The sequence below is a fragment of the Heloderma suspectum genome, chromosome 1 (assembly GCF_057233095.1).
Source record: "Heloderma suspectum isolate Gila_16-S chromosome 1, 16-S_ref, whole genome shotgun sequence".
Classification (NCBI taxonomy): domain Eukaryota; kingdom Metazoa; phylum Chordata; class Lepidosauria; order Squamata; family Helodermatidae; genus Heloderma; species Heloderma suspectum.
In genome coordinates, this window is record NC_139458.1 from 340,323,021 (window position 1) to 340,346,553 (window position 23,533).

At 45.8% G+C, this 23,533-nt stretch overlaps 1 protein-coding gene across 1 annotated transcript in view; it reads left to right on the top strand.

Annotated features, from left to right (window-relative positions):
• ARFGEF3 (ARFGEF family member 3) overlaps positions 1 to 23,533 on the top strand; it is a 103,775-nt gene that overhangs the window by 73,831 nt on the left and 6,411 nt on the right. Inside the window, exons 21-33 of the mRNA XM_084827663.1 lie at positions 589 to 734; positions 1,089 to 1,268; positions 2,520 to 2,664; positions 3,763 to 3,885; positions 5,617 to 5,720; positions 8,820 to 8,964; positions 10,828 to 10,956; positions 13,380 to 13,556; positions 14,779 to 14,893; positions 15,755 to 15,857; positions 17,103 to 17,234; positions 18,266 to 18,396; positions 22,055 to 23,282. Coding sequence (XP_084683789.1) covers positions 589 to 734; positions 1,089 to 1,268; positions 2,520 to 2,664; positions 3,763 to 3,885; positions 5,617 to 5,720; positions 8,820 to 8,964; positions 10,828 to 10,956; positions 13,380 to 13,556; positions 14,779 to 14,893; positions 15,755 to 15,857; positions 17,103 to 17,234; positions 18,266 to 18,396; positions 22,055 to 23,282 — 2,858 coding nt within the window. The remainder of the gene's footprint in view (positions 1 to 588; positions 735 to 1,088; positions 1,269 to 2,519; positions 2,665 to 3,762; positions 3,886 to 5,616; positions 5,721 to 8,819; positions 8,965 to 10,827; positions 10,957 to 13,379; positions 13,557 to 14,778; positions 14,894 to 15,754; positions 15,858 to 17,102; positions 17,235 to 18,265; positions 18,397 to 22,054; positions 23,283 to 23,533) is intronic.

Consider the following 23,533-nt stretch of genomic DNA (forward strand, 5'->3'; position numbering starts at 1 on the left):
ATTTACGTAGAGTAAGACGGCGAAAATAAGGGGAAAGCAAATAGCGTCCGCTACGCTATTTGCGTTCCCCCTTATTTTCACCGTCTTAGTCTATGTAAATATTTACGTAGACTAAGACAGCCAAAAATAAGGAACGTAAATGGCGGCTGTAGCTGCCGCCATTTGCGTACGCGTTTGTTTGTTTTTTTAACCCAGGCGTGATAGGCTACGTAAGTCTTTACATAGCCTATCACGAATAGGGGAGGGGAAACAGACTGCAAATGGTGGCGGCAGCAGCAGCCAGTTGGAAGACCCGCTGCCGCCGAAGCCGCCGCTGGAGCCGCCGCCGTCCGGAACATCCGCCCCAGGTAAGTCTTGTCCTGGGGGGGATCCGCGGGGGGGCGGGGGGTGGCAGGCCGTTACGCCACGGAGTTCGGGTGGCCAAATGCACTGGCATTCGGCCTCACCGAGATCCGTGGCAGAATTCTCTGACATCCCTATTCAAGTGACAGCATGTAGACAGCAATACAGAGAGATATGATACAGATATATAATATAAATACAGATTTTATTCATATGAACAGGTACTGCATGTTTTTTTCCTCGTAGGTGAAGTAAAATCCACCCGAGATAGGAGAAGCGCACTCCACTTGTTCCGCCTCGGCGGGGCCATGCTGCGAATCGTAAAGAGTAAATGCCGCCCTCTGCTTCACCTTATGCGCTGCTGGAACCTGGTGGCGCCTCATCTAGTGGAGGTGAGAGGAATTGCTGGGTCGGGGCAGAGGGAGAGAAGACTGGATAAAGTTCTGTGTGCTGTAATATTTTGAAATTGTGAAATGCTGTCCCAATGTAGTTAAGGTTCTTAAAAACATAGTTAACGTAGTTAAGTTACTTAAAAAGATGATATACAGGTGAATGCCGTGTAAGAAAGTTGATCTACTCTGGTGGAGATTTGCAGAAATACAATTTTATACTAGGGGACCTGCACAGCCATCAGTTCTCAGCCTTCACTGCTCCCACCTCTTCACCCCAAATTTCCTGCCAATTTCCTTGCTAAAGAGGCATTATTTGCTTGGCTGAAATTCTGCTTCCTGCTCCTCTCTTTACAGGCTGCCTGTCATAAAGAAAGGCATGTTTCACGCAAGGCTGTCACTTTCATCCATGACATCCTGACTGAGGTTCTGACGGACTGGAACGAGCCCCCGCATTTTCACTTCAACGAAGCCCTCTTCCGCCCCTTGGAGCGCATCATGCAGCTGGAACTGTGCGACGAGGATGTCCAGGACCAGGCAAGTGAGACCTTGGCTATCTTGAAGGTGGTTGACCGGATGCAAGATCACATTGATTTTTATTACTTTGATAGCTGCTCTCTGTTAATGGGGAATGACAAGAGACATTTCTGTGCAGGGCTGCTTTGTAATTTTCAGGAACAGATATGCCACAATTTTATACTGGGAGTCTCAGTTAGATTTTTAAAAAGAGGCAAGGAAGTGTCTATCCGGGATTGATGCACAGAGAGGTTTTTACGAGGGCAAGCAACGACCTGGTTTACACATCACCATAACCCAGAATTTTGCTTAAAAATTGGGTTATTGTAAACAAGTAAGCATGCTGGTGCACACTGCCCTATCGCTCCCAGTGGGAGAAACTAAACCACAGGAACGGGTTGCCAAGAGATGTGAAACAGGTTTAACCCTGGGTTCCAACTCTGGCTTGTTGAAGGAGAGACAAGCCAAAGTTCCTGGTTTGCATATCACGGAAAACAACCCAGGGATGAAGTAACAATTGATCAATGTCAGCTAGCATGCTTTCTGATTTCTCACTGCCCAGGGTTTAAAAAGAACCTGGATTTTCGTTATGTGGAAACCGGGCCAATAATCAGTAGAATCTATAAGTCAAAGGTGGGGGTTGTTGGATTTCCAACCATCAGTCAAGAACTGGAGCTGCAGCACCCTGCAGAACACATTCCTCTGAGTTGCTGAAGATACTGGGTTGAATCCAGTTTTAGTAATGCTTAGAGTTGACCCAGTGAAATCAACAGAACAAGTTAGTTAAGTCCGATCGATTCCAATGACCCAACTCAAAGCATGATGAAGTCTGGATCCAACCCATTGTGTAAGACTTAAGAAAATAATTGGCAAACCAAATGTAGTTATACTTACTTAATTTGCATAGGATATAGGTTGCCAAGTTCAGTGCTTTTTTGCATTACCGTAGTACAGATTATTATTTTTTTGTGTCGTGATTAGAAAAATGTCGCCAACAAATATATTGCTTTCTACTGCATAATGTTGGTTTTCTACAGAAATAAATAACTTAGTAACATTCTTCTGTTGGGTATATAAAGCAACTTAATTCGTGCACAAGGGGTTGGATCCAGACTTCATCATGTTTCAAGTAGGCTCATTGAAATCAAGCGGACTTGTCCTGTTGATTTCAGTGGGTCTACTCTAGGCATTACTAAAACTGGATCCAACCCAGTGTCTTCTTTGTTTTAGATGTTTTCTTCTGTAATACTTTATATTCTCTGATGGTACTAGGTGATCACATCGATCGGGGAGCTGGTGGAGGTGTGCTCAACTCGGATCCAGTCAGGCTGGAGGCCATTGTTTAGTGCACTCGAAACTGTGCACAGTGGCAGCAAATTGGAGGTTAAGGAATACCTTGTTGGAGAATATTCGATGGGTAAGGCGTTTCTGTATATTTTCCCTACTTTTTAAGTTACTGCCATTTTTACGAGTTTATTTTTTGAAAGGCAGCGACAGTGCAAGCTCTCCAGAACTTTTGACTAAAATGGTAGATTTGAGCTAGTGCGGAGTTTTGAATTGCAACAGAGTTCTGAGTTCTGACAAATCTTTGCTGTGAATGCCACTGTTTCACAGTTCCCCACCCTAATCAGTCCACCACCCCTGCAGTTGTGGCCAGTCCAAACCTCACCAGACCGTGATCTGTCCATGAGAATGGGTAATACTCACCCCTACATACACACACACACACACACACACACACACACACACACAGGATCACCACCTGCCCAATCTTTCGCAGGTTCAGGGTATCTCCTGCAATATATGTTGGGCCAATGATGTTCTGAGAAAGCCTCATGGCAACCATGAAGTCCTGATCTGCACCTTGCAAGGTGGCCCAAGCAAGGACATAGTCCTTCGGTTCTGCAAGACCAAGCCTCCACCAGCTCAGACAGGAAGGTTGTTGGGCAGCAGGGTGGGTGGCACACCAGCAGCACCCCAGTTCTGATTCTGCTGCCCAACACCAAGTACTAACCCTCACATTCAGTGCCCAGATATGTTGAAAAAGATGGAATTTCTATGGACAACTGCAACACAGCCTCTGACCCCTCAACATGGACTGGTGCTGCACCGAATACCCAGGCAGGTGCAGCTAGGTGAGATTGGACCCACTCAGATCACCTGCTCAGGTTTCAGTAAAGCACACCCAGAAATACGGAAGTGCCATCTTGAGGCTACAGTTCCATGCATTCTTACCTTGGAGTAAGCCCCACTGAACACAGTGGAACATACTTCTAAGTAAATGCACATAGGACTGTGTTCCACATTAATCTGAAGCAATTTAGAAAATACAGTGTTTTCCAGAAGCATAATGTGAGCAAGGACTCCTACAGTGGAATCCTATAGGTGTCTCCTCAGAAGTAAGCCACAGTGAGTTCAATGAGATGGACTCCCAAGCTGACTCCCAGGTAAGTGAGTATGGGATTGCAACTGATGTAGATCTACATTGGCTAATGATCCCTTCTTGTTCCCTCAGGAAAATGCCAGGCTCCTGTGTTTGATGTCTTTGAAGCATTTCTAAATACAGACAACATTCAGGTCTTCGCAAATGCAGCCACCAGTTATATCATGTGCCTTATGAAGTTCGTCAAAGGATTGGGTAAAACTCTTTTTTAAAAAAACAACAACTTGATAATATTTCATGTTTGAGAATGCAGCTGGCAAGTGGCGTACTAAATGACAGCCAACACCAAGAGATGCTTATGAACAAATGTAAGGTGTGTGTAGCATTGTTATCATTGTGTGGACGTTGATGATTCAGCCCTCTGATTTAGGAAAGTGTACCCATATGGGGCAATTATGGTGTTCCGCTGTATATTTGCCTCTCCCAAGACTGCTGGTGTACTTCTTTGTTGTTTTTTCAAATGGAACCTTTTCCATCTTTGGTCACAACCACGTTCCTTCTTTATGCCTTCGTTTACTTCTGTAGCATTTGCCAAAACAATGCAGGTGCCTTCCAAACCCTCAGAGGAGTGTAAGGTTCTGTCTGCAAAATGTACTGCTTCTTCCTGGTAATGATGGTGCAGCGGTGTGCAGCGTCATGGAGACTTCTTACCATAACAACTGTAGCTTATAGAAGTTTCACGAACGGCAGGGCAGGAGGGCCTTCCGGGTCATATTTCTTTCTTACATTTCTCAGCTGGAAGAACTTATAAAGCAGGGGGTTTTGAGCCCCAGGTTCGGGAGCCAAATCCAGCCCTCCGGGGTAGCCCAGATGGCCACACCCCTTTCTCCATGTCACTAGGGGATTCCTGCTGTTCTCCGCCAACTGCTTATTGTTTGGTGGTTTCATGGCTCTTACGTGATTTCTTCCCTATTCTAAAAGGTTGAAATGCCTCTCCTAAGGCTCAGTCACTGGCCGTAAGAGCTGTAAGCTACAATATGCTGCTATCTTAGGTATTTTGGCCTCATCCCCTTTTGCCTGTAAGTTAAAATAGGCTGGTACTTTCCCCACACACAGTTTTGCTTTGAGCCCGCCCACAACAAGACTGCAGCCGCCGCCGTGCCCCCCCCCCCCGAGAGCTTCTCCAAAGTGGCAATCAGCCCTTGGGCTAAAAGAGGTTTGACACCTCTGCATTATGCCTGAAACCTTCAAGACAAGATTCTTCACACCTGTCCACAAGCACCTCTTCTGCCCCCCCCATCATTCCTTATAACCCATATTTGAAGGAATGAATTCCTTTATTACAGTCATAGACCAGCAAAATCAATATAAAACTTATGAAGCACAGTTAAAACTAGCACAGTAACAAAATGCAATTTATGGGGTTCCTTCTCTCAAGAAAATAACATCATTTTTTTCCTAGTTTGCACTGGAATAATAAAAAACCTGGCACACCTTCCAGGGACCCAAGAAGACACATCCCTAAAACAAATGGATACCAAAGTGGTGGAACTACTTCCTGGGAAGGCTGTTAGTAGTGGGGAAATTAGCTTTTCTCTGCATTCCCTATAGAAGTCACAATATAAGAGAATGTGTTCAACCGATTCTGCTATTCCAGCACTACAGAAACATATCCGTTCACTAACCAGGATTTTACTAAATCGTCCATTTAATAGTGCCAATGGCAGCACATTAAAATGGGCAAGAGTAAATGCTCTTCTGTACTTTGGAATGGTTAATGTATACAGATATGGAGCTGCAGTGTTCCATAATTATTTAAATCATTATATTTAGTATAGAGTAATGGAGAATCCCCATATTTGCATTTTCTGAATCCCTCTGGATTTCACAGTAACCGTTCCCAGGTCATAGTAGCCACACATCATTCAGAGCACCGTTATGCCATGTTTAACCTTTTTCTTTCTCCCCCAACATTTCCCCTCCCAGGAGAAGCAGATTGCAAGGAGATTGGAGACTGTGTACCAGGATCAGGATCCATGTCTACAGACTTGTGCCTACCTGCTCTTGACTACCTCAGGCGGTGTTCTCAGGTGTGCAAAATGACAGTGCCTTCCTCTGTGACCGCACAGGACCAGTTCACACAGAACAGTCATACCATCAAAGCCACTTAAAACAGCATCCACGAAGGGCCTGGTTCATGTAGTAAAACTTTCTTGACCAATGGTGCACACTGAATGCACTGTGCACTGCAGCGTGCAGCAAACCACTGAATCACATGGTGAACCACAACATATATAACCAGCTCACTCTCTAGAGCAGCTCCCAAACAAATGCAATTTGGAAGAAGCTGATTATCTAGATCCATTCAGTCGGGCTTCAGGCCTGGGCATGGGACAGAAGTGGCCTTGGTCGCCTTGGTGGATGATATGAGGAGGGCTCTGGATAGAGGCGAATGCTCCTTCCTTGTTCTCCTCAACCTCTCAGCAGCTTTTGATACCATTGACCATGGTGTCCTCCTGGACCGCCTGGAGGGGTTGGGCATTGGAGACACCGTATTGCAGTGGTTCCGGTCCTTCCTCTACGGCAGGTACCAGGGGGTAGCACTGGGAGAGGAGGTTTCGGACACATGGCTACTCACTTGTGGGGTGCCACAGGGTTCCATCCTCTCCCCGATGCTATTTAAAATCTATGTGAAGCCACTGGGGGCTATCATCAGGAGGTTTGGGGTGTGGTGTCATCAATATGCGGATGACACACAGCTTTATCTCTCGTTCAAATCTTCACCAAGGTTGGCCGTAGAATTCCTGTCCAAATGTCTGAAGACAGTGAGTGGCTGGATGGGGAGGAATAAGCTGAAGGTGAATCCTGACAATGAGGTACTTTTGGTGGGAGACAAGAGGAGGTTGGGGGATGTTGACCTGGTGTTGAATGGGGTACGGCTACCCTTGAAAGACCAGGTCCCCAGCCTGGGAGTCATTTTAGACTCCCAGCTGTCCATGGAGGCTCAGGTGTCAGCTGTGAGCCGGACAGCGCTGTACCAACTCCATCTGATACGGCGGCAGCGCCCCTACCTTCCCAACCATCTGCTCCCATCGGTAGTACATGCCCTGGCCTCCTCTCGTTTAGACTACTGTAATGCACTCTACATGGGGTTACCCTTGAAGACGGGTCGGAAGCTGAAGCTGGTACAGAACGCAGCAGCTCGCCTGATTACAGGCAGCTGCCGGCGAGATCACATCACCCCAGTGCTGAAGGAGTTGCACTGGTTACCAGTTGTTTTCTGGGCCAAATTCAAGGTGTTGGTTTTGACCTTTAAAACCCTATGCGGTTCCGGCCCAGGCTATCTTAAGGAGCACCTCCAGCAACACCAGACAGGCCACTTAACAAGATCAGCCTCGGATGGCCTTCTCTCTGTCCCATCAGCCAGGACAGCTAGGTTGGTGAGGACAAGGGAGAGGGCCTTCTCTGAGGTGGCCCCCACTCTGTGGAACTCCCTCCCTAGGGAACTCCGCCATGCCCCCTCTTTAATGAGCTTCCGCCGTGCATTAAAAACATGGTTGTTCAGGCAGGCATTTGGAGTGGGTTAGGGTATTTTTATGACATTTTTAATGTAGAATTTTATTGTTTTAACTGTTTTGTTGTTGTACATCGCCCAGAGTGGCTGGGTGACCAGCCACATAGGCAATTAATAAATTTAATAAATAAAATAAATAATAAATTTCAGGTGACGCATTCAAGGCCAGCTTTCTCCAACCTGGTGCCTCCCCCCACCCCATGTCTTGTATTACAACTCCTATCATTCCTGGCCATTGGCCATGCTGGCTGGGTCTAACGAGATCTGTATCACCAGAAGACACAAGGTTGGGCAAGGCTGTTCCAAACTAAAAGGTTTTCTTAGCTTAACTTGTGAAATCAGTGTGAGTCAGGCTTTTAGTCTACTGCCATTTTGCATTACAATATTTTACGTGGATCCTTTTTTGAGGGGTGGGGGGAAGAGTCTAGCAATTATGTTCTTCATTTCCATTGTCTCTAAAATGTTTCTTTCCAGTCCCCAAGACAACTGGGGTAGCAGTTGAAAGTTTGTGATAATGATAGGCTCAGCAAAGCACATGCATTAAAGCTCTGGCCCAAACGCTCAGTAATAAATGTGGATGATTTTTTTTTCTGCCAGGTCTGCATAGCGATTTGTCAGTACTCTGTACATATCCATCTTGGACCTGTACACACCCTGTGCTCCAGTTGCCACTCCAGCCCTCTCATCATTGCTGCTTATGATTGGCTGTCTCTCTTCTTCAGTGGTCCCTGCCGGTCATAAGAGACAGCTAATGCAGAAGCAGCTAATGCAGAAGCTAATGCAGAAGCTGCTATCATAGACATATGTGAAAAGATGTGACATTGGTCCTAGGGATGCTGTGGCTTCTCTCTCTCTCTCTCCCTCTCTCTCCCCCCCCCCACCTCTCTCACATTCTCACTCTCTTTTTCTGCCATAAGTGGGGGAGGGGGGCATAATAGCCCCAGTGTTCTGCATCAATTCCCAAGCTAACACATGCAGCTGGTCATTGTTGTTCCTGGCAGCGTAAGCTTTCTCTGTTGCCACCCATTGCTGTGCTCTTTCTTCTGCCAGATGAGAGTCAGTGGGAGTGGGCAAACACAATAGCCGCAGTGTATGACATTGTTCCCCTCTTTGGGGAAACACAGTAAAGCACTATCTCTAGAAATGGCTACTGGATCTGGGTCTGTCTCTGTTTACCAGAGCAGAACCTGGTCACCTAGAGGCAGTTGGTACTCACCAGAGATGACCAGGAAAGTACTTCCTTGCAAGGTTGTCAGAATAGTATGTACAGATACTTCCTAAAGTTTTGACCCATTTCTTGTGTGCATTCAATCAGCACCTGCAGCTTTATGGGAATAGATGGGATGTTACCTCTAACAACCACACATCACATGGCTCCTTACTTTCCTGGGGTTCTCCTCACATTTCTGATGGTAGCATTAAATCCTGAACCAAGAGCCCAAGCAAATTTCCTCTGTGCATGGACCCTTGCTGGCTAGAATATCAAAATATTTTAGCAGAGCCATTTTCTGAATATGGAAGTGTTCCACAATGAAGCTTAGGAACTATCTGCCATGTGATATGACCTGCCAGTGCATATTCCCAGAGCAGTCATATCATTTCTGTCCCTTTTCAGTTGCTTGCCAAAATCTACAAAATGCCCTTGAAGCCCATTTTTCTCACTGGGAAACTTGCTAACTTACCCCAAAGAATACAGGAGCAATCTGCAAGTGGTGAGGATGGCATTGAATGTGTCCTTTCTGAGTTTGATGATGACACAGGTAAGCAAAATCATTGTGTGTTTCTAAAGAACTGCCTTCAATGGCAATTTCTGAATGTGACTTCGTACATAGGTGTGAGTGATTTTCATCATTGCCATTCCATACGTCTCAATACACTGAGAATGTATCCTCCTCTTGGAGATTCAAATAGCGGGATTAAGATCGGCTCTTTTACATGTGCATTTTTCTGGGGGGGTTCTTTCTCTTCCATTCTATACGTTTCATTATACAGCCACTAGAAGGCACTGTGGTATAGCGGATTTGTGCAAATACCTGGAGTATTTCATAGTGCCATTCAGGATATACCAGACTTTCTTCAACACAAACAAATCCTGCGATAATGGTTGCAAAGCACGGGAGAGGCCCTGGAGGATGACAACGTCGTGTAAAGAATTAGGGATGTCAGAGAATTCCGCGACAGATCTCGGTGAGGCCGAATGCCAGTGCATTCAGCCCCCCGAAAACCGTCGTGGAACAAAGCCCCCGCCCCCCCAACCCACGAAAGGTGCGCAGGATGAAGTGCCCGCCGCCCTCACCCCATGAAAGGCGCGCGAAACGGAGCACTTATCTGCTCCCGTCCGCGCTTATGTGCGAATGGCGGCCGTCCTGCGGCCACCATTCGCTTCCTCCTTCTTCAGCCATAATAGGCTACGTAAATACGTAGCCTATCACGGCTAACGCAGGGATGCCATTTGTGTTCCTGCAGAGGCCATGATAGGCTACGTAAGTATTTACGTAGCCTATCACGGTGGGGGGGGGGAACCCAGTGTACGCAAATGGCGGTAGCCGCCGCCATTTGCATATGCTGGGTTTTTTTTCCCCCTGTCGTGATAGGCTACGTAAATATTTACATAGCCTATCACGGCAAGGGGGGAAAAAAACCAGCCTATGCAAATGGCGGCGGCTACCGCCATTTGCGTACACTGGGGTATTCCCCCTGCCGTGATAGGCTACGTAAATATTTATGTAGCCTATCACGGCTCACTACAGGGATGCAAATGACGGCAGCTACGACAGCTGCCATTTGCGTCCCTGCAGGGCTGCCCAGTGGCTGGATGTCCGGCTGTGGGCGGCCGGAGCCAGCTGGCGGCTCCGCGGCTTGACTGCAGAGCAGAGCCGGCAGGCCAGGATTCCAGGGGAAGGGACGGAGCACCTCCCCCCACCTGCGGAACCCGGTGGAGCCAGGTAAGCAGGGTTTTGTACACCCCTATAAAGAACAACCATGAGCGAGCAATCTTAAGAGCACAATAAAAGCCTCGTGTAGAAAGGCTCAAAGTCCAGGGGGAAAACAGATGTATTCTCCATCCCCCTTGTACCTTCTGCATATGCACAGCATCACCTATTAGGGGTGTACAATGGCATCAGTTGAGACTTCTTTGTTGTTTTTCGCTTCCATCCCCATGGCGGAGGGTGGATTTGGGGGATGGAAATGGTTGGGCAGAAGGCTTAATCCTCTCTTTCCTCTAGGTGCACAGTGGCCCCACATACTTACACTAGCTACACACAATGCGATTAGTGTAATGTGTAGTTTGGCTCTTAGTGTAGATACTTGAAGCAGGACACTGCATGAGAATGTTGAATTATCTTGGCAGGCAAGTTCTGGATTAGAGCAAAAGGGTGACATGGGGAGGCCAGTTCAGACATCAGAAGCTCAGGTTATTCTTTTCCTGAATTTTCTGATGAATGTCTGAATCAATCTTTATTTGGAGCCAGGAACAGAGAACTGAGTGAGCAGCATCTCACAACTGCTCATAAAATAAAAATAGACTGAACTATGGAAAGAACTAGGGATCTGGGACTAATTCCAGAATGCTTATATACTGTATCACACATAGCATCTCACATGAGGTTTTGTTTTTCTAGGCCTTATTAACGTCTGGATCATTCTGCTGGAAGAGTTGGCAACGGCCATATCCAACTGCCCTCGTCAGCACCAGCCTCCCACCTTGGATTTGCTCTTTGAACTATTGAGGGATGTTACCAAAACACCTGGTAATTGACTAAATTTATTCCAGCCTCTACTCAGGAAGTACTGCAGTTCTCTTTGGAAGCTTGATTGAGAGTTGAACCAATGTGAAACAGGAGCACTGATCAGCTTCTATCCTTTATAATAGCCGACTCTGCACCTATTCTTATGTGGTCAAAATGGCACCATCCAGACACAAAAGGGAGGTAACTGCAGGTTTGGAGGAACTCCAACTTTTGCAGATGTACAAAAATCTTTAGGGTGGGGGGGGGGGGAAACCTAAGGGGGAGAGAAGAAAAAAACCCCAAAACAGCTCAGTGAGGACTGAGCATGCTCCGTGGGCGTGGAATGCTGTCTGACTCTGACTGTTGGTGGAGGGAGACAGAAAACTGTGGTGGTGGAGGAGAAGACAATGGAGTATCCTGGAAAGGGAATGGCTAGCTAGTTGGAACCCTGAACAGTAGCACTCCACATTGCAACATTTTGTTGCAGGTCTCACTTGTCACTCTTGTAAGAACTATTTTGGAGACTCAGGTAGAGAATACTGAATGTCAAGCTACAATATACACCTAACATAAGGCTAATTCGCACAGGTAAGTTTAATGAATCACTCGATGGCTCCAGCACCAGCTGATAATTTGGACAAGTAAAAAAGTGCTCACAGATCAAACACCACAGATAACACTTCCATATTGCCCCAAACACAATTACTTTTTAAACCAGGTTGAGTGTGTTGGCATTGTTAATGTTTTAGAATATATGATTTATTGTAAGCTGTCTCAAGCACAGAGGGAGACGGGGTGCTTATACATAAATAAAGCTTTTCAGTGGAATGAGCTCACACTTTCAACTGTGAATCATTGAGTACTGATTAGCTGAATGATGACAACTGTGAACCAGTAGTCATTGATAGGTCTGTTGTCAATGAAGGATCGGGGGGGGGGGGTGGCTCAGTGGCAGAACACATGCTTTGCACGCAGAAGATCCCTGGTTCAATCCCCGGCTTCTCCAGGTAGGGCTAGGAAAGAATACTGCCTGAAACACTTGAGAGCCACTGCCAGTCAGAGTCGACAATACTGGGCTGGATGGACCAATGGTCCAATTCAGCATAAGGCAGCTTCCTAAGTTCCTATGCTCCTAAAGGACTGCTCCTCCCATTATGTTCCCTAAATATGGGTATACTCTAAATGTTAAATGCATTAAACTTGCAGGTGTTATGAATGTGTGTATTCTCATTCTTTTAGGAAAGAATAAATTACTGCTATGCAGGTACTGTAGGGTGGTATGCAAAAGACAGGAAAATTGGTCAGTACAGAGCAATTACATAGCGAGTGAAACTCTTCTTGCAGACCACTTTCATGCCTCATCTGTCCAGAAGAAAGGAATCAACTGAGTGTATATATCTCATATAGGGATGTTAGAGAATTCTGCCATGGATCCCAGGGGGGCCGAATTCCAGTGAATTCAGCCCCCCGGAATCCGTGGCGGAAAGGAGCAACCCGCCCCACCACCCCACGAAAGCCCCCCAGAACGGAGCCTACCTGGCAGAGGCTGTGGCTTCAGCTCCAGCGGTGGCTCCAGTGGCAGCAGCGGCGGCTCCAGCCGCTGCCAGGCTGCTGCGGACGCAAATGGCGTCCTGAGTAGGGGATGCCATTTGCGTCCCTATGGTAGCCCGTGATAGGCTATGTAAATATTTACGTAGCCTATCACAGCTAAAGCGGGGACGCAAATGGCATCCCCTACACCATTTGTGTTCCTGTTTTCTCCATGATAGGCTACGTAAATATTTATGTAGCCTATGACAGCTAAAGCGGGAACGCAAATGGCATAGGGGATGCCATTTGCGTCCCCGCTTTAGCCATGATAGGCTACGTAAATATTTACGTAGCCTATCACGGGCTACCATAGGGACGCAAATGGCATCCCCCTACTCAGGACGCCATTTGAGTCCACAGCAGTCCAGCAGTGGCTGGAGGCCCTGCTGCGGGTTGGCCTGGCTGGCGGCTCCACGCCTGGCTGCGGAGCGGAACTGGCCAGGCAGGATTCCGGGCAGGAGGAACGGATCACCTCCCCCACCGTCGAGGATTTTGGGGGGAGGGACGGAGCACCTCCCCCCCACCGCGGATGTCCCTGGACGAAACCAGGTAAGTGTTTCATACATCCCTAATCTCCAGTACCAGAGGCAGTGAGCCTATGTACACCAGTTGCTGGGGAATGTGGGTGGGAGGAGGCTGTTGCGCTCATGTCCAGCTTGTGGGTTCCTGGTCGACAGCTGGTTGGCCACTGTATGAAGAGAATGCTGGACTAGATGGACCCTTGGTTGGATTCCGCAGGGCTCTTCTTATGTCTTTATATATAGGATACAATGCCCTGAATTAGGGCGTGAGTTATCCTGAGCATGTATGTGAAATCAAAAACCCTTTAACCTGCTCCTGTTTTTATTCTCCAGGCCCTGGATTTGGTATTTATGCAGTTGTACACCTTCTGCTCCCCACCATGTCTCTTTGGCTTCATCGCAGCCACAGTGATCATTCTTACTGGGATGTGGCATCTGCTAATTTCAAGCATGCCATTGGCCTTTCTTGTGAACTAGTAGTGGAACACATTCACAGATTTATACATTCAGGTGAGAAGAGCACTTCTCAGTAACTACATTTACTGTTGTAAACAAAGTTGGCTCTTGGAGCTTACTCTTACAGCATAATCAAGACCTTTTTTAAAAAAACACCAATTAGTTACTATCAGAGTGGGAAGAGAATGGTGTTAGAATCTTTAAAAGGTATGATGTTATATATGTACACTGTATAGCAATGGGAAACTACTCCAAGGTATGGGGCCGAATTGCCCCCACCAGACCTCTGTGGGATGACATCATGACTCCCCCACCCACCCATTTTGCTGAAATCTATGCTGAGGGGGGCGTGGAACTCCGTTTCTCTATTAGCATGAAGAAAGGGATTCGACCAGTAGCAGGAGGAGCAACTGAGGCTCTAGCTCAGGCTTCCTTCGTGCAGCTTTCCCCATCCCCATCAGGTGTGGTAAGAGGTGTGCAAAGGAAGACTCACCTGGCATGCAAGGCCTGCGGGCTAGAGTTTTCCCATCCTTGCTGTATATGCTGATGTATTTGTATATTTGAAATTGGTTTGTATCTGTTGATGTATTTCGCCAGACCTGGAGAAAGTGGAAACATGTGTTCCATTGGTTTATATTAAGGTTTTGAAGATAGAAATGGAATTAGATTCAAGAATTACGTTTAGAGCTTCCAGAATGTCAGCAATCTATTCTATATCCAAGCATCTACAGCCAAAATCAGCTGTGTATATAAGATACATACGTAGCACCATGGATATCTGCATGGCAAGATATACATTTACTAGAGCCCAGCTAAAGAATTGTTTGGCCTCAGTGAATGTATTCCTGATTTGTCGGTCAGTGACCAAAAGACTACTCTGCAGAGGAGCAAACCTGTAACAAAACCAAAGCCCTATTTGAACTGGGGAAGAGCTCCCCCCCCCCCCCCCGCCCGTACCAAACATCACAGCATCATAGAACTGTAAAACTGGAATGGATCTGAGCATTACCTGGAATTTGGCCACTGCACAAAAGCTTGATCCCGGGCAAGCCATTTTTCTTGGCTAGCATATTTGCATCATCCCAGCTTCTAGTTGGGGGATGTGGCAAAGCCCAAGAGCAAGAGCCCTGTGCCAAGGCTGCCTTCAGCAAAAAGAACAGGTTCTAAAAACAAAACCTCAAATGGTTCAAATATCACAAATTGTTCCTCTGTACTGTAATTCTGTAACACCAGAATTAATACAAAGCCTCTGGTGTTATCCTTATTTCTTTTTTAGATATTGGCTATGAGAATATGATCAACACAATGCTCAAAGACCTCTTCAGGTTACTGGTAGCTTGTGTGGCAGAGCCCACAGAAACCATCTCTAGAGTTGGGTGCTCATGTATCAGGTAACATCAATTTCTTTTCTTTATTTGTTCAACACATTAAAAGAATGAAGTAAGTCAAAGCTTGCATTTTCCATCTCTCTGCAAGCGTTGATTTGTTTCTTATCAAAATAGAACTTTTAAGCTAAATGAAGAGTCCAGGAAACAGTGGAAGTTGTGTTGCTGTGTTGTTGTTGTTGTTGTTTGGTTTTCACATACTGTGTTGATTAGACACAATGTAAAAATGAGGAGGTTAAAATTTACCTCTAGCCAAAAGAAGGTATCTCTAGGAGCTTCTCCAGAACAATGATGGAAATAAGCCCATGAAAACAGGAAATTGAGACATTGACAGCACAAGTCTATTCAGCAATTCTGCAGCTGAGCTGGGGCTTTAATTTGGAAGCGGCCTCAGACATTACTGCGTGACCTTCTGCACGTTTGAAACTTGTGCATCCATCCATGGTGGGAGATGCATAACCTCCCACTTCAGATGTTACATAGGAAATGCAAAGAAGAGCATGTTCATATCCTGTCCCAAGCTGTCTTGGTCTACATACAGTGGAGGCTGGTGGCTCCGACGGCAGTGGGGTGATAAATCCGCTCCGGGTTTCAGTCAGAACTCTAAAGGAGCTTCCCAAGCACCTTGGATAGCTCCTTTAGAGTTCTGACTGGTTGTGACTGAAACCTGGAGTGGATTCACCACCCCACTGCCATTGGAGCCACCAGTTACTGTCCACACATTATCTCCACTTAGCTCTTCAGAAGTCTACATTAATAAGAAAAGCTGTTTTCCCCTTTGGGTTGATCCCCTTTTTGCAATCTTGTTGTAAAATGAAGGAATCGTTGGATGTGGATGTGCTTCATCGTCTTTTTCTTTATCTTCAGATATGTGCTTGTGACTGCTGGTCCTGTTTTTACAGAGGAAATGTGGAGGCTAGCATGTTGTGCGCTGCAGGATGCCTTCTCAGCTACTCTGGAGCCAGTGAAGGTATAACTTGGTTTGACTGTATGCTACAAGCATCTCTGCCAGCCGACTGCTAACATAGGTTGCTATTCTCCAGGCTCATTTATATATGACAGTGATCATCTTGGGAGTGTTTGTGTGGCAGCATTCTTTATTTGAACCAGTGCCTTCCTATGGGTGGTGCATAAGAAGACACCAAGGTTTCTGCAATAGTAACATCTTGGGAAAGTGGCACTGCCATCACAGAACTTTAGTGACCGGTATAACTGTCCATTTGTGTGAATCAGCACCTCTGCCTGAGCCCAGCCAGGAGCCAGACAGTGGCTCCACACATTCCCAAAGTAATCAAGTGGGGCTGCAACCCATGGATGAACCACCCCAGAGTCACTTAAAGATGAATAGTTTATTTTCCTTGCTTTGCTGGATGTGCCCGATCTCGTCTAATCTCGGAAGCTAATTGCGAGATTAGGAATTAATCCGGTCAGCCCTGGTTAGTACTTGGATGGGAGACCACTTGGGAATCAGGCTTCCTGCACTGAGTAGGGGGTTGGATTCAATGGCCTTGTAGGCCCCTTCCAGCCCTATGATTCTATGATAAGCTGAAACCAGTTCTCAGCACCAACAGAGAACTATTTCACAGCAATCCCAGCTGCTGGTAATAAAACCTGTTAATTAAAAAAAGAAAGAAAGAAGTGGAAGGGGTAGGACACCATGGTGGGCACCACGAAAGATGACAACAGGCACCTTTGGTAACAGCAGGCACCATGTGGCCTACCCACATCATAGACTGTGCATAGGAACATAGGAAGCTGCCTCATATTGAATCATCCAACTATCATTGGTCCATCGAGCCCCGTATTATTGACACAGGCGGCTCTCCGGAGTTTCAGCCAGGATTCTTTCTTGCCCTACCTGTACATGTAGGATAGAAGCTGTGACCCCCTGCATGCAAAGCAGGTGATGTACCACTGAGCTACAGTCTCTCGCACCATGCAGATCGTAGGACTGCCTCTGCCTTAATGAATGTTTGCAGCAAGGCTCAGAAATGGGTTAAACACACTAGTGAGCTGTTTCTAAAAAATGAAAGAACCTGACACAAATGCATCACGTTAACAAACAAAGTGATATGGGGGGTGCGGGGGGGGGGGGCCCTGACTGACTGACAGTGTAATATTACAGAGCAGAATATTATTATTCTTTTAATCAGCCCCTTTGGCTGCTTAGTATACAGTATGCACAGTAAACATCTGCTATTGTGTTTCTCTGTAGAATCTGTTGGGCTATTTCCACAGTGGTTCTGAAAACTTTAGTGGTGATGCCTGTGAGGTGAAAGTGGCAGCCCCTTCCCTCTCACCTAGTGCCGAAGCTGAGTACTGGAGAATACGGGCCATGGCCCAACAGGTAAAAGACTTTGATCCATGCAGTGAGCAAATGCATGCTAAATTAAGCCAGCCTGGGCAATGATGCAGCCTCAACACTTCTAGTGAAATCAGCAGTGCTTCAAAATGCTTAACTTTGCATGGCTAGTGGCTTGTAGCATTTTCTTTACAAATGCCTCCCAATGAGGTCTGTTAACCATGTAAGCTGTCTTGGTTTGGTGTTTATTAGTTTACATTATGGAGCATAGAGCATCTTTGTTTTGTTTTTAGAGAGGTTGGTAATTATACCAGGATTAACTATCCAAAAAGGTATCCTCACATGCACCTCCCTATAATTCAAGGCAGGGCAACTTAAGCGGGGGGTGTCTAGGGGCCATTTTTGACCCTCGCAGGCCTCACTCCTGCTGACATCACTGGATTTGGTGGCAAAAAGAAGCTGTTTTGGGGTGGGGGCCTCATGTGGCCTAAGCCTGCTGTAGTTCATTCCAGAATGATGATGCTCTTGCTGAGTTGAAGATCTTTGGTTAGGTCAGACCACGAACCTTTTTGTAGTGAACCCACTCAGTGGTCCTTCAAGTCAGCATAGCTATTCCCTTTTATTTGGGGAGGGCATGTCACTCATTCTGCTTGGTATGCTTGGTTCATTTTTCTAACTTCATGGGCAAATCTGGCTTAAAGATATATATAAAGAGCTGCTTTGTAGCGAGTGAGGCCATTGGTCCATCTGATCCAGTACTCTGTTATACAGCACGGATATAAGTGAGTATCACCTTGCCACTTGCTCATCCTCCTGAGATTCATTAAGACACATTGTTTTTAATTTAGCCTTTTAAATTATGTCGTTTTAATGTTTTAGTGTTCTTGGTTTTTTATTGTTTTCAGTTGCTGTACACTGCTTTGATGGCTTTTTAGCAAATAAGGTGGTATACAACAACAACAACATGAACACGCCAGAGACTGGACTTGGGACATTACATGTGCAATTTACATGCCCTGCTACTGGAGCCTGGATCAGCACAGGGCTTCAGGTTGTTGCTGTGATTTGATCTGCAGGTATTCATGTTGGACACCCAGTGTTCCCCCAAGACGCCAAACAACAAGGAAGGATTTGAACACGCTCAGTCCTGTGTGCTTATCATTGAGTTGCCTCCTGACAAGAAGCCCAATGGCCATACGCAGAAAAGGTGAGGCAATTTGTTCCCTAAGGCTAAAGGGGAGATAAGATGAGGCTAGAAACGAAGGGCCATTGTGCACCACTATTTCAAGCTGGACAGAATTGTTTCTTGTACTGAAGTATGAATGGCACTCTACACCGATCCCAAGTGGGAATATAATGAATCCATTATGGGGGCGCGGCGGGGGGGGTGGAATTGCATGACACTTCTTTTTCATCCTGCCATTCCAGTCTTTCCCCAGGCTAAACATTTGCCAAGGTTGGCAGTGTTTGGCACTCACAAAGTGACCTTGGTCTCTATAGCCTGCATGAGACGCAGGCCATCACTGAAGATCCTAGACCTGCATCTGCAATGCTGGATCTGAATTAGCCACAGTATTTGGGGAGAGGGAGACAGTAAAATGTGCAGGTTAACAAATTTCCATGAGCAGTTATTGCAAAAACCTACCAACTGTTAGATCATAAATCCTATATTTATCATAGGCATTTTGTAGAAATGGCAAGCAAATTATAGGCATATAAGAATTGCCTTGACAGTTCCTCTAGTCCAGCATTCTGTTTCTTGCCAGATGTGTTGCCAGATAGCGATGTTGGCCAGACTCTGGTGCTTCTTCCTAGCATCTAGTAATATGTTACATTGCCTCTCGGTGTAGAAGTTCCATTTAGCTACCATGGGTAATAGCTGCTGTCAGAGCCAAAACAGACATTACTTCAAACCCGTATCTAGCAGCTACATCATTTTTCATGCTTAGAGCAGGCACAGGGACCCCAGTCCGGGGGCCCTGTGTCTACCTTAAAGTAAAAAAAAAAAGGAGAGAGACGTAGCTGCTAAATACAGATCTGAAGTAATGTCTGCTGCCTTGGGCCCTCAGAATGGACAAGGATAGGGGCAAATGCAAAACTCTGTCTTTTCTACAGCTGTACAAATTCTCTCTATCCCACCCTTACAAAGGGTTTGTACTGATCATGGCCTTTTCTGGTAGTGCTACAGAGTTACTTCCCCTTGCCCACTCTCCTTTCCCCCTTACTTGTAGATAATTTCCAAGCAGCAACACAAGTGTATGCCGTAGTGTATGCTGTGCATCGTGTGAGAGGTGTTTTCTTTTTTCCCCCTTTTTGCTGTTGCAGTTACGTGGGTTAAGCAGCCGCTGCTTAAGCTTGGGACAGAGCAAACAGCATTCATGCTATGCCTTGTTTGCCTACACACCAAAACTATCTGGGTATTAGCATAAATCATGTATGAAGGGGACCGCACTCTCAGGCTTATTTGACCAGTGCTGCGGTTGCTACCTGTTCATAACACTTGCAACAACAATGGTTTTGCTTGCTTGCGTGTTTCTTTTAGCCTGTCTTGCTTGTGCAAATCAGTAACTGCTGAAATTTTGTTTTGACTTAGTGAAGTTTCTCTCTTTCTATCTGATTTTTTTTTAATGCTGCCATCAATACACAGGAAGCTTGGGTAAGGGAACATTTCTTTTCCTTCCATGAAGTTTCATGCCAAGGGTGAAGTACTTCTTGACTGGATATATAGATATAGATAGATGGATGGATGGATGGATGGATGGATGGATAGATAGATAGATAGATAGATAGATAGATAGATAGATAGGCATGCTTCCAGAGAAAATATCCTCTTAGATAGGCGATACAAGGAATAAAATATTCACCAACTACCTAGTTTAAAAGGTTACAGATCTTCCTCCATTCTCAGGAGTATAAAGTCATAGACTCATAGGGTTGGAAGGGGCCTACAAGACCATCGAGTCCAACCCCCTGCTCCGTGCAGGAAGCCTGATTCCCAGGCAGTCTCCCATCCAAGTACGAACCAGGGCTGACCCTGTGTAGCTTCCAAGATCAGGCACATCCAGCCTTGTGCAGTTTCAGCTGCAGACCTTTGATGAATTGTAATGTCTGTCAGAAATGTTTTGAAATGAAAAGCTTACTTCAACAAAAACCTCCCCTTCGTCTCCACAGTGTTATGTGAGAGCACTAAATATGCCTTGGTGGGGTATTTGCTGGTTCACCACCAATGGCCTTGGTTGCCCAGCAGTGGAGACTGATGGCTCTGATGTCAGTGGGCTGGTGAATCCGCTCTGGGTTTTAGTCAGAATTAGTCAGAATTCTAAAGGAGCTATCCAAGGTGAAAAGCACCTTGGATAACTCCTTCAGAGTTCTGACTGAAACCCAGAGTCGATTGACTGCCCCACTGACATCAGAGCCACCAGCCTCCAATGGTGCCTAGGCAAATTCGTCTCACACACAATGCTGGCATTCTGGGATATCTCACTATAGGAGTTGCATGCCCTCCAAAAGGGAAATGCCACCCCACTTCGATGACCCAGCTGAAACATTCATGCAGTCCTGCATGTCACTTTGGCCGGTTCACGGTTGTCAGCTGCTGTCTAGGATCTCTATGGAGAGTCCAAGCTTTGATGAGGCTCATCAAAGGAATGCCAGAATGCAGCCACTAGGGAGTGCCAAAGCACAACAGAAGGAGCATATTAATTCAATTGCATGCAGAAAAAGAACTGAGGGCAGAAATGGAAAGGTGGGAGCAGGAGAGAAGCAAGCACAGACAGAAAACAACTTGCATTTTATATGAGGCTGAACGAAAGTAATAATACATTTGGTAAGAGAGAAGAGCAAACAGATTTGCTTGTTTGCTTTCACGCCCAGTTCTGTCTGAACAAAGATCTTCTCTGCTTATAAGACTGCAATCTTGTGTGTGGCTAGTCAGAAGAAAGTCCCCTTGAATTCATTGGGCATTACTTACTCCCTGATAATTGTCTATAGGACTGCAGCCCTCTTCATCCTATATCATCTTTGTCTTCTTCTGCATATACAAAAAGCAAATAGCATAGTGACCTCACCATTGTTCGGCTCAGATCCATAATTTTATTCATAGAAACTGAGACTAAACAGGCCATATCTTGACAGAGCTTTGTGTTTATGTTTCTAGTGCAATCCAGAAGCATACATATGTACTTTTTTTCTGATAGGCTCTCTCATAGCACCCCCAAAGTGTTGTTTAACACCCGCCTTTCAAAGATTGTTTTTGTTGAACGTTGTTTTGCTATAATGATAATTGATCCACAATGTTTTTAATGTTTAGTATTGTAAATTAAAAGTTATTATGATAATTCATGATATTTATGTATTTGGGATAGTAAACTAGAAGATAAAAATAAAAAGTTGAAGTGATTTGAAGGTTTTCCATCTCAACTATTTAAAGGGGGCAATTAAAGATAAAATTTTCACTTCCTCTAGAAAAACCTACGTGCTAAATTTCTGTGTGTTTGAGTTCCTTGGCGGAAAGGTGGGATATAAATGTAAGAGATACATTTTAACATGGGGATTTAAATACAACTTTGTTTTGAAGTCGTGGGAGAATTCAGATGAGGAAACTCTCTGGGAAAAAATGAATTGCACAACATGACCTTTGAAATTGTAGCCAGTGTCATCTCTAAACCAGCCTTCCCCAAGCTAGTGACCTCCAGGTCTAGAGATAACATTTTGAGGAAAGAAATCATAATAACTATGATAGTTACATGTTTGCCACCTAGAGCTCTTTGGAGAAAGAGTAGGATATAAATATGATTGGGTGATTCAAGAAGTATTAGCGAGGTCCTAAATCTCCCTTTTTTGCTCTCTCTTTTGGCTGTTCGAAGCATCCCTTTCAGAACAATTGTAGTGAGCCTGCTCTCCCACCAAGTGCTCCTGCAGAATTTATATGATATTTTGTTGGAAGAGTTTGTGAAGGGGCCCTCTCACTCTGAAGAGAAGGTGGTGCAACAGCTGCCGGAAACCAAACTGGCTGGCTTCCTCAGGTACATTTCTATGCAGAATTTGGCTGTCATCTTCGACTTACTTCTGGATTCCTACCGCACAGCCAGAGAATTTGATACGAGGACTGGGTTGAAGTGTTTGCTCAAAAAGGTATCTGGCATCAGCGGAGCTGCCAACTTGTACCGCCAGTCAGCAATGAGCTTCAACATCTACTTCCATGCCTTGATCTGTGCTATTGTTACTAACCAGGAAAACATCACTGCCGAACAGGTGAAGAAAATCCTCTTTGAAGATGACGAAAGGAGCACCGACTCATCCCAACAGTGCTCTTCAGAAGATGAGGACATTTTTGAAGAGACGGCTCAAGTGAGCCCACCAAGGGGGAAGGAGAAGAGACAGTGGAGGGCCAGGCTGCCATCCCTGAGCATTCAGCCTGTCAGCAATGCAGACTGGGCTTGGTTAATCAAAAGGCTTCATAAGCTTTGCATGGAATTATGTAACAACTATATTCAAATGCATCTGGATTTGGAAAATAGTATAGATGAGTTACCAGTCTTCAGAGGAGACCCTTTCTTCATCCTTCCATCCTTTCAGTCTGAAACATCGACCCCGTCTACTGGAGGTCTCTCTGGGAAGGACACGCCTTCAGAAGATGACAAAAGCCAGGTTAGGGACGTGCTCACAGAGACTGTCACTCCTAAGGGAGGAAGTGGAGATATACTGCTTCTTCCACCCTTGAGCCCCAAAACTGAGAAGAAAGACCAAGGCAGAAAAAAAGAATGGTGGGAGAGTGCTGGCAACAAAATCTACACTATAGCCACAGACAAAACCATATCGAAGCTAATGACGGAATATAAGAAAAGGAAACAGCAGCATCACTTGGCTACTTTCTCCAAAGAGATGAAAGCTGACAAGAAAGGGGACCCACTAAGCACAAGGGGCCCTGATTCCCCCCTCCCACAGAGGCCACAAAATCTGGTGGATCAAAGCCAAATGAGACACTCCTTCAGTGCAGGGCCAGAGATTTTGAGGCAAGAGAAGAGGCCACGTTCTGGGTCGACAGTCAGCTCACTCAATATATCTGTCCGGGATGGGGAGGCACAAATACAGGTAAGAAAACAGGACAAGGGAGAGACACAAATTGAAGAAAATCTGCCTTTGAAATTAAAGCCATTGCTTTCCTTGTTTGGGTTTAAACAATAAGTATCACTTCTAGAAACATCCATCAATAGTCATATTTGTGACTGCAGGGCCAGCCTTAGGTATTTGGCACCTTTTGCAAAATACATATGCTCTGAACCCTACAGTGTCTTGGCCTGGGTGGCCCATTCTAACCCACCTCACAGGTTTCCATCAGCCTA